The 11,617-nt window shown below is 42.6% G+C and overlaps 1 protein-coding gene across 2 annotated transcripts; it reads left to right on the top strand.

Moving 5' to 3' along the window:
- The first annotated feature begins 5,846 nt into the window (after nt 1-5,846).
- LOC129639251 (melanoma-associated antigen B5-like) lies at nt 5,847-11,345 on the top strand. Of its 2 annotated transcripts, none has more exons than XM_055564301.1 (2): nt 5,847-5,969; nt 10,016-11,345. In XM_055564301.1, the coding sequence occupies exon 2, from the start codon at nt 10,068-10,070 to the stop codon at nt 11,145-11,147; it is 1,080 nt and encodes a 359-aa protein (XP_055420276.1). In that variant the 5' UTR covers nt 5,847-5,969; nt 10,016-10,067; the 3' UTR covers nt 11,148-11,345. The 2 variants fall into 2 exon arrangements, with proteins under 2 accessions (XP_055420276.1, XP_055420277.1); XM_055564302.1 differs by having other exon boundaries at nt 5,848-5,932.
- The last annotated feature ends 272 nt before the right edge of the window (nt 11,346-11,617 follow it).

Raw genomic sequence — 11,617 nt, 5'->3', positions numbered from 1 at the left:
TTTACTTAAGCAATAATGTTCTGATAAAGATTCTCTCTCTCTCTCTCTCTCTCTCTCTCTCTCTCTCTCTATATATATATATATATATATATATATTTGGTCAGATTCCTTCAAGGTAAAGAAAAACTTTCATAATTTCTTCTTACCAAGAACAAACCCATAGAAAAAAGACTGTTTGTCCTTTTAACGAAGATAAAACCAAATTCCAATTTTATACCAGGTTACTTTGATACTTAAACTCATTTACTTAATTAAATTGATTCCAATTTTATTTATTCTTGACCACACATAAAATTCCTTTCCAAAGATTTATTTTTTCACAAAACTTACAGTTTTCTATGTCCATTTTAGTTTGTGCCTTGTTTTCTTTCCCATTTGGGAATAACCAGCCTTACAAAAAACTACTTTTTTTTTTTCTTAACAAAAACATCTCCATACCATATAAATTTTATTACCACCAAACATATTCTATGTCTGTTATTATACTCAGTAGCTTTAACCACATATTAAACTTCTTAATCCTTTTAATTTTAATTTTTTCAGTGAAAATAAAGAAGTAAACAATTCTTTTTTTTCCTTTTTTAAAATTTCAATTTATTTATTTTAATTGGAGGCTAATCACTCTACAATATTGTATTGGTTTTGCCATACATCAACATGAATCTGCCACAGGTGTACACGTGTTCCCTGTCCTGAACCCCCCTCCCACCTCCCTCCCCGTACCATCCCTCTGGCTCATCCCAGTGCACCAGCCCCAAGCATCCTGTATCCTGCATCAAACCTGGACTGGTGATTCGTTTCTTTCTTAATTGTATTAATATTTTGTGGCTCAGCAAACTTAAAAACACACGTTATAATTTCCAGAAATATATAGAATAATCTTTCAATAAAGCATAAGGTACATTTATTAATAAACCAAAACATACTTAGTCTCTTGTAGTAACAGGTGAAATATATGCAAACTTAGACTTGCTCAACAATTAATGTTTTAGTATTTTATCTTATTTGGAAATGACTAGACAGTCAACAAATTTTCATCACTTAATTTAACTTAGCCAAACTCTAAGAGTATAAATTACCAAAGAGATTTAGGAAACAATTTGAGTAGACATATCACAAACGATTATTGTTAAAAAGTTCACCTAAAAACTCCTATCTCATTTATATCTATGTAATTCTTTTGTTCTTAATAATCATACTTAGATTCCTCATGAAAATCTCATTAAAGCATTTAGTCATTATCTTAAGACCTTTTGACTCTTTTTTGTTTGTTTGTTCCCGGCAAATGTTGCAACAGAGACATTAGCTCATTTGACTAGTAAACCCAATAGAACAAAAGTTGGTTATCCATATTTTATTTTATGCTAACTCTGAAGATATACCCATATTAAACCAGTAAGCTTAAATTTAGCTTTTATTTACTCAAGATTATTCTAGCTCATGTGAACTTGAAAAATATTTGGGTTGGTGTTTCTTAAACTTTTAAGAATTTTTATATAAGCACGAGTATTTTTAAGCCAATTAAATAGAGCTCTTTTACAAATACGATTTTGGCAACATAATCTGGAAGTAGAAAGATACCATGTTTATAATGTATACATATAGACATACAGACAGACAATGAGCTCAAAGTTTTCATTGTAGAACTTTAGTCATGAATCAGGTACAGTACAAAACTCACTAGTTTATAAAAAACAACTGGAATTATTTAAGTATACTCATTCAGATGGCTAAAGTATTTTTCTTTGTTTGTGGAGAAGACTTTTAAGATCAGTATTTTCCCTTGACAAGCAATTTTAAAGAGACTGTTTAGGCAAGGGGGTGTTTTAGCAGTATGTGTTTAAAGAGGTTCCTTTTTTTTTTTTTTTTTTTTTTAAATTCTACAGAATGAGCTAACCCAGACTCATTCTCAGGAGCTATGACCTGTGTTAACACTTGAAAGACATGATAGAATTTTTAACTTCAAGGGGCAGAGACAGAAAATGTGTTTTCTCCTAGGAGTTTTGGAGCATATTTGTCTATTATCATAAGTATTTGAGTAATTGCTATTAATTTTTTCCTTAAGTAAAGGAAAATTTTACTCTAATACCCTGGTTATTTATAATATCTACAAGCATTTTAGTAGGGATGGGCAAAGCCTTGGGACTTGTCAAGTTAGGTGTGTTTTGACTTGCTTCTAGAATCGTATTTCTCATTTTATATGTACAAGACAAAGACAGTTGTTTCTCTTAGCCCTTGGCTCCAGCTGATTTGTTCTGAGATTATGTGTAGGAGGTCCTGAACATTTACTGAGGAAGCAGGGTTATTTTTAAGAAGGAGAATTTTGTTGGATTTTTGTTTAAGTTCTTTCATCATAATAAAGAATGTCTTAAGGGCAGTCATTATAATTTTTTTTCCTTTCAATTTGATCCTCACATAAGTATCAATATGACAGATGTTTATGATGACAGCTCCCACAAAATGTTTTCCTTTTAAATACAGCCAATTTAAAGGATCCATCATCTGGCAATTGGCAAGTAGGCTCTTATATTAATTTCAAACAGCAACTCAAACCAGTGAGGTTTTTATTTTATTTTTTTATTGCTTAACCAAAGATGCAAGAAACATAATACAAGAGAGTATTTACCCCTCACAAGATCCAGAAAGTTCATTCCCAGAGTTAGTCAAAAAAGTAAAAGCCTTTTGTTGCTACAGGTGGTATGAATGATGTAGTGAAAACAAGCTCTGTAGTGTCCCACAAAACGTGGGGCACTCCAGCCATAAGCTCGCTAATTCATGACACGAGGCAGGCACTACTGGCATGAGGCTTTCCAGTGCTAACAAGAAACACAAGCTGAGATGACAAATGCCCTTTATGGACCAGGACCCCTTATGACAAACCCCCCTGAGAGCTGGCCCAACCAGACAAAGGGAGTGCTGCTGGTGACTTCATGTCTTGGAACTCCAGTCTATTCAACAAGCCACCAGATATACCCCAGTAAATGTACCTCCTGGATGGCAGAGATCAGACAGAATATTCTCACTGGACAAAATGATGAGCTCTCAAGATATAAAAGAAGATGGAAGGTAAAGTCTCATCTGGTTTTTACTTACGGGAACCACAGCAAAGTTTGTCTAAATAGATGCAGATCTGGTGAGAATTGCTAACTCACCACTCTGTGAGGCTGGCTTGAACAGCAGGCTTATAGAGCCTATGCCTGCTGTACCGCCCTATGGTTCCTGCTCCTTATGACAAATGACACAACAGACAAAGTAAAACAGTGACCATGTTTGAGAAGAAAAGAATCCCTAAGTTTCCCTAAGTTCAAGGAGCTAGCTACGCAAATATTATCTCCTGCTAATCTAAATTTAGAGAGAAAAAAAGGGACTCTGACTACTTTCCCTCGCATCAGACCTTGAAGGCAGAGATCTGGAGACTGACATGATAAGACATCTTACCTTCTGCGGCCTTTGTCAGATGTCCCAAGATCTCTCAGTAGCAGCAGTCTCAGGATGAGAAACCTCCTGGCTGGCTTGCCAACTGTCAGGGAGGGAGAAATTTATGCCTCTATGCCTCTTGAGTTCCTGTGATTGAACTAATAATAAAATTGACACAGACAGATTAACAGGAGAAGAAGAAACAAATTGTAATTCATGTGCACGAGGGTGTCTTAGAAATGAGACCTGAAGAAGCGGCCAAAGCAGACAGCTTTTATATGTTTCATACCTAGAAACAATACATTTTTGAGGAATGGACAGGACAAATAAACGTAAGTTTTGAGGGCTCAATTAGTGAAGAATCTAAACAGAATTTGAGCTTGGGGTAGTACATTAAAGACATTTGTGTATACAGACTTCTCTGAATTCTCTATTTTTGGCTATCAGGGTGTTCTTCTACCTCCAGATGCAGGCAGTGCATCTTTCATATGACAGACGTATTTCCTGCTTTCAGGGAGACAGAAAAGAGGGTCAAAATATCACTCCTGCAATGGCCTTTTCTTAAGTAACCTGAATACAAGGTAATCAACATGTCACTGTGGCATATTTTGGGGCAACCTGCATTGAGCCCCAACAGGTGAGATGCACAAGAGCCATTCTGTTGACACTCTCTGCCTTGAACTGGTAGAGCCAAATCCCAATGCACTAAAAGAGCATTTTAATTGGGTTATCTTGAGTAATTTACAAATTCTAAGAGGGGGCTAGATTTTGGTGGGGAAGAAACAAATAAAAATAGACATGGTTTAGATAGAAGGGAAACTGGAAAGGACTAAAAGAATTGGTATATGACAAAATTCCAGGAACTTTGAGTTGCTTCCAGGTAGGAAATTTAAAAAAAAAAACCTCCACACCAAAATTAAATAATAAATGGTCTAATGTGGAAAAGATACTTAATTTTACTTGCTAAAGGAAAATTTTGACTGATTTGGTATTGTTCTGTCTGAAAGTGCTGCATTTCCCCTGACATATGCTGGATTTAAGAAAACATTCCTACACAGGAGGATGATATTGTCTAGGTAAAACTATTAACTGCCATTCATGAAACACAATATTTGCCAGGATTTTGATGGGTGCTTTATACACAATACAAACATTCCCACAGTCATACAGTGCAGTTCGGTTCAGTCGCTCAGTCGTGTCTGACTCTTTGAGACCCCATGAATAGCAGCAGGCCAGGCCTCCCTGTCCATCACCAACTCCCAGAGTTCACTCAGACTCACGTCCATCGAATCCGTGATGCCATCCAGCCATCTCATCCTCTGTCATCCCCTTCTCCTCCTGCCCCCAATCCCTCCCAGCATCAGATCTTTCCCAATGAGTCAACTCTTCGCATGAGGTGGCCAAAGTATTGGAGTTTCAGCTTTAGCATCATTCCTTCCAAAGAACACAGTCATACAAGTTAGGGTTTATCAAATTCATTTGGCAGATGAAGAACTTGCATTATTCTCATATTCACAAGGTGGTAAGTAACAGAGCTAGACTAGACTCCTGGTCTGAATTTCTCTAGGGCACACTCTTTTCTACCACTCACACCCTGAAGTTGACCTTGTGTATTTTTACTCACTTTTCTTCTCTCTATTCTGGAATATATTTCAGGTGATTGAAGGAACAATAAAAATAAAAAGCAGTGTGTGCCCAAAGTACTGGATTGAAATACATAACCAGGGCAATAAGAAAACCCAAATAAGTGAGGGGTATGAATAATGAAAAGAAGCTTACTACCTGGTAGCAATATGATCATTTATATGTGCAGTGTCAGTTAACCATGAAATAGGGGGTTCTCATGAAATTATCAGGCTCAGCCCACTTCTGTAGTATGCAAGTCTCATAGAACAGAAGTTGTATCGGAAGCCAAGTCTGGGTGGTAAAGAGAAGAAAGAAATTAGCATGTTTTTTGCATTTTTCTCTGAAAGCTCAACTCCTATCTAAGTCCTCTACCTGGCACTTCAGCTTCCCTATCTTACATCATTCCTGGGACACAGACCCATTGCTGTCAAGACTCACAGTGGAGATAGTACTTAAGAATTTGCATGGATGTGGCTTTTACAAGGAAGCCATTCATTAAAGAGACAGGAGCTGAGACAGGACTCGGGTGCAGGACTACTGAGGAGAACACCAACCTTTCGTTTAGGGAGTCCTGCAGGGACAACCCTGTACCTACTCTTAGACCTGTGCCATCAGGCAGCTTCCTGCAAGGAAGGTCTCAAGTAGGTAAGGACCTCGTTGTAAGGACAGTGACAGAAGGAAGTGCCCAAGGTCCTGAAAGGAGTGTAATTGAGAAGCCTATGTGAAACTGTGGGTGTCCTCCACTCCCAGAGGGGGCGCCAGAGATCGAGGCACTATCTATGGTGAGGTGCTCACTTCCTCCTAGGTAGTAGCTAGCACTCACTTCCTGCTAGGCGGCTAAGGAAGCCGAGCAAGTTTGCCTCCAGCGGTGGCACGTGGCCTCAGGCGTGTGAGTATTTCCAGGCTCTAGCAGGAACCGAGTCAAGGTGAGGAGCCTGAATGATGAATGGGAGACCCCCCCAAACCCCCAACCTCCCCCACCCCGTGCTGCCGCACCCCCCATCTTTGCCTCGCACCCCGCTCTGTGCCTCGCACCCTGCCCCGTGCCTTGCCCCCGCCCCCATGCCTCGCCCCCACCCCCTTGCCTCGCCCCCCCTTGCCTCGCCCCCCCCCGTGCCTCGCCCCCTCCCCCGTGCCTCGCCCCGCCTCCCCCGTGCCTCGCCCCCCTCCCCCATGCCTCACGCCCACAAAGCCCTGACGCTCTGGTGGAGGAAGATTCCTGCCCAGAGCCTATCCGGGAGGTGAGGACCTTGGTTGAAATGGGTGGCCCCAGTTTAGAGGGGGAAGAAGACCCTAACAAGGGTCTGAGAGAGGAAATTCAGGTGGAAAGTCTGAACAAGGCCCTGGTTGTTGCTCTCAGAGGACCCAAGCATGGCGGTCAGGTAGAGGTGAGCCTTCCTTTTCTATATGATAGATTAGGAGCTCGACCACCTTGCCCTGAAGGAATTCGAGGACGCAACTCTGAGTGAGGTCTGAGGGGACCTCCACCCCAGAACAGTGAAGTGGCACAGGACTTGTGGTTCCGTCAAGCTTGGGAAGACCCAAACAGGGCGATCAGGCTGACTTCTTTGAGGAGGGTCTCTGAGATTGTGAGGGTGTTGGTTTTTTAGGGGAGGGGCCTCAAGGTAGCAGATGAAAGCATTCTAGGGTGGCCAGGGGTTGGGATGAGGACCCTATGTGAGGACAGAGTGAATTCCTGCCCTGCTGGCAGCCTGGCGTGTCTGTGCAACTGGTGATGTGATGACTGACACTCATTTTCTCTTATGGTATCACTAGGATGGAATGGTGAAGGGATGGGCGGGGGTGGGGAGCAAGGCAGGAAGGCAGCACGTGGGGCGAGTGAAAGATTTTATTTATAAGGGGTAGTTTATTCCCCCACAGTAGGAGGATTTCCAGATCTTTCCAGGAGTTGTATGGGGTACAAAAGAATCCATCTGCTATTCTCAGCCTTAGAGACCATGGGAAAGTGGGGGAACCCTCAAATGTTACTGGGTTGTTGTCTCAGGAGAGGCTGGCAGGAAGACAGAAATCCCAGATCATGCAAAGGGTCAAAGGAAAGATTGAAAGGACTACCAAAAATTGAATCAGTTCAATTCAGTTTGGTCACTCAGTCATGCCTGACTCTTTGTGACCCCATGGACTGCAGCGTGCCAGGCTTCCCTGTCCATCACCAACTCCCAGCACTTATTTAAAACTCATATCCATCGAGTTGGTGATGCCATCCAACCACCTCACCCTCTGTCGTCCCCTTTTCCTCCCTTTTTCAATATTTCCCAGCATCAGGGTCTTTTCCAGTGAATCAGTTCTTCCCATAAGGTGCCCAAAGTATTCAGCTTCAGCATCAGTCCCTCCAATGAATATTCAGGACCGATTTCCTTTAGGTTTGACTCGTTTAATCTCCTTGCAGTCTAAGGGACTCTGAAGAGTCTTCTCCAACACCACACTTCAAAAGCATCAATTCTTTGGTGCTCAGCTTTCTTATAGTCCAACTCTCACATCCATACAGTTCAGTTCAGTCGCTCAGTTGTGTCCAACTCTTTGCAACCCCATGAATCACAGCACACCAGGCCTCCCTGTCCATCACCAACTGCCGGAGTTCACTCAGACTCATGTCAATCGAGTCGGTGATGCCATCCAGCCATCTCATCCTCTGTCGTCCCCTTCTCCTCCTGCCCCCAGTCTTTCCCAGCATCAGGGTCTTTTCCAATGCGTCAACTCTTCGCATGAGGTGGCCAAAGTACTGGAGTTTCAGCTTCAGCATCAGTCCTTCCAATGAACACCCAGGACTGATCTCCTTTAGAATGGACTGGTTGGATCTCCTTGCAGTCCAAGGGGCTCTCAAGAGTCTTCTCCAACACCACAGTTCAAAAGCATCAATTCTTCTGTGCTCAGCTTTCTTCACAGTCCAACTCTCACATCCATACATGACCACTGGAAAAACCATAGCCTTGACTAGACGGACCTTTGTTGGCAAAGTAATGTCTCTGCTTTTGAATGTGCTATCTAGGTTGGTCATAACTTTCCTTCCAAGGAGTAAGCGTCTTTTAATTTCATGGCTACAGTCACCATCTGCAGTGATTTTGGAGCCCCCCAAAATAAAGTCTGCCACTGTTTCCCCATCTATTTGTCATGAAGTGATGGGACCAGATGCCATGATCTTAGTTTTCTGAATGTTGAGCTTTAAGCCAACTTTCACTCTCCTCTTTCACTTTCATCAAGAGACTTTTTAGTTTCTCTTCACTTTCTGCCATAAGGGTGGTGTCATTTGCATATCTGAGGTTATTGATATTTCTCCCAGCAATCTTGATTCCAGCTTGTGCTTCTTCCAGCCGAGCGTCTCATGATGTACTCTGCATATAAGTTAAATAAGCAGGGTGACAATATACAACCTTGACGTACTCCTTTTCCTATTTGGAACCAGTCTGTTGTTGTATGTCCAGTTCTAACTGTTGCTTCCTGACCTGCATATTGGTTCCTCAAGAGGCAGGTCAGGTGGTCTAGTAGTCTCATGTCTTTCAGAATTTTCCACAGTTTGTGGTGATCCACACAGTCAAAGGCTTTGGCATAGTCAATAAAGCAAAAATAGGTGTTTTTCTGGAACTCTCTTGCTTTTTTGATGATCCAGTGGATGTTGGCAATTTGATCTCTTGTTCCTCTGCCTTTTCTAAAACCAGCTTGAACATCTGGAAGTTCACAGTTAACATACTGCTGAAGCCTGGCTTGCAGAATTTTGAGCATTACTTTACTAGCATGTGAGATGAGTGCATTGTGAGGTAGTTTGAACATTCTTTGGCATTGACTTTCCTTGTGATTGGAATGAAAACTGACCTTTTCCATACATGACTACTGGAAAAACCATAGCTTTGACTAGATGGACCTTTGTCAGCAAGGCAATGTCTCTGCTTTTTAATATGCTATCTAGTTTGGTCATAGCTTTTCTTCCAAGGAGCAAGAGTCTTTTAATTTCATGGCTGCAGTCACCATCTGCCATGATTTTGGAGCCCAAGAACATAAAGTCTCTCACTGTTTCCATTGTTTCCCCATCTATTTGCCATGAAGTGATGGGACTGGACGCCATGACCTTAGTTTTTTAAGTGTTGAGTTTTAAGCCAACTTTTTCTCTCTTCTCTTTCACCAAGAGGCTCTTTAGTTCTTCTTTGCTTTCTGCCATAAGGGTGGTGTCATGTACGTATCTGAGGTTATTGATATTTCTCCCAGCAATCTTGATTCCAGCTTGTGTTTCATCCAGCCTGGAATTTCAGATAAGTTAAATAAGCAGAGTGACAATAGATCACAAAAAATCTAGGCCCCGCCGTTTTCATTCAGAACTTGCAGGCTCAGGGCAGGACTGTCAGGCTGAGGCTGACAATCCACATCAAATCTGAGAGAGAAGAGTATGAGGTTAGTATGACGTTGCAGCCACCAGTCAGCAGAGGGGAGGTATACCAGATACCACCTGGAGACCAGGTGAGCATCCTTAAGGAGAACTGAGGACCCAAGCAGCCCCTGAAAGAGTGGGTTCCCCATAGCTCTCAGTTGGGTATCCTCTGACAGAGAGAAGGGCTAAGGAACCCCTTCACTTCCCCCTCTGGGGTCTCTAGGAAGTGCTGACTTTGGTTTGAGGTGTCAGCTTCAAAGCATCAGAAAAGAGGAGGCTCTAGACCTGCCAACAATTGACTATATGACTATGATGACCCTGACTATAAACTGAGAATACCCTCAAACCCAGAAGCGAGGCTCCCTACTGCCAGCCCCTGCTGTCACCCTAGTATACCCCTAGCAGGGTTGGCAGGCTGGATTCTAAGGCTCTAATATCCTCCACAGTTTTCTCAGGGGACAGGCTGATCAACACAGAAGCCTTGAGAGGTCCTCGACCAGTGCCCCCAAGGACCCTGCAGATGTGGCCTTGGTTAAAGCCAAGGTGGAATCTCCCTGCTGAGGTGCTTACAGCATCTTATTCTCCTTCCTCCAGGTGCCCACGTCTTCTGAGCTCCTGTCTATACTCCTTCCTGCTGTCCCTGACCATGCCTCGAAGGAAGAAGAGTAAGGCCCGTGGTGGTGATAAATGTCCCCAAGCCCAAGGCAAGACCCAGAGTTGTGGTGGTGCTCAGGCCATAGCAACAGCAGAAGAGGAGTCCACTACCTCCTCTCTTCAGTGTGAAGATACTACCCAGAGTCTGCCTGGTGCTGAGTCATGTAGCACTTCCCGGGAGCGTCAAAGAGTACCGACCATCGCCACTACTGCTCTCTTTTCTTACACTAGATCTTGTGAAGCATTCAATGGCCAATCTAAGTATAGGGCACTTCCCTATGAGGTCCCACCCTTCACTGAGACCCCAGGAACTGACTGTTTAACCAGGAAACCTAGCTTGTTGGAGCAGTTCCTTCTGTACAAGTATAAAATGAAGCAGCTCATGATGAAGGAAGACATCCTGAAGATTATCCACCAAAGCCACCATGACCGATTTGCTGAGATTCTCAAGAGAGCCTCTGAACGCATTGAGCTAGTCTTTGCGGTAGATCTGAAGGAAGTTGATTCAGTCGTTCCCTGCTATAATCTGGTCAGCAAATTGAAGGTCCCCAACAATGGGAGGGTGCCTGGTGGAAGGGGTTTACCCAAGACTGGTCTCCTGATGAATCTCCTGGGTATGATCTTCCTGAAGGGCAACTGTGCCACTGAGGAAGACATCTGGAAATACCTGGGTACGATGCGAGTATATGCTGGAAGAAAGCACTTTATCTTTGGAGAGCCCAGAAAGCTCATCACCAAAGATTTAGTGAGGCTGAAGTACCTGGAGTACCGCCAGGTGGCCAACAGTGATCCTCCACGTTATGAGTTTCTGTGGGGCCCAAAAGCACATCTTGAAACCAGCAAGATGAAAGTCCTGGAATTTTTGGCAAAGGTCAATGATGCTGTTCCCAGTGACTTCCCCGCTTATTATGAAGAAGCTTTGCGAGATGAAGAAGAGAAAGCCCAAGGCATGCATGCAGCCAGGCCTGACCCTACTGTCAAAGTCAGTACACCTCCCAGGGACATGCTCAATATTATCATCCCACCCATAAGGAAGTATGTGAAGTTCTTACCCCCAGGCAGGAAAATATAACATCACAATAGGGATTATATTCTTGGAAATGTGAAAGAATCCCATAGTAAAATAGTTAGGATAATGGAATAGAAAAAAAGTAAAACATGGTCAATGTTAGTTTTTCTTGTTCCTTTTAGTCTTTAGCTTTGTTAAAGTAATTGATCTGTGCTCTGAGTTCCTTAGCTTCTTCAAGAAAGTAAGAGAAGTAAAACGCTGGTAAAGTAAACCTTGTGTTTATTGGCTCTTTTATTCATCAAACATTGAGAATCTGCTCTTGGGAAGGCTCAACACTAGTACTGGGGATGCTAATATAAAGAAAACCCAGCGTCTACTCACAGAATTTTAGAGCTTATGAGTTACACTCATATGAGTAAGATACTGAAATACTCTCTATGACTTATATGTAAAGTAAAAAGAATGGTTGAAGTGGAGGGTATTCCTTATGATGGCCCTGCCTGCCTGGCTGCTCAATCACTTAAGTCATGTGT

This window comes from Bubalus kerabau, chromosome X, assembly GCF_029407905.1.
Source record: "Bubalus kerabau isolate K-KA32 ecotype Philippines breed swamp buffalo chromosome X, PCC_UOA_SB_1v2, whole genome shotgun sequence".
Lineage (NCBI taxonomy): Eukaryota > Metazoa > Chordata > Mammalia > Artiodactyla > Bovidae > Bubalus > Bubalus kerabau.
The sequence above is the reverse complement of the archived record's forward strand: the minus strand, read 5'-3'. Positions and strand labels throughout refer to the sequence as shown.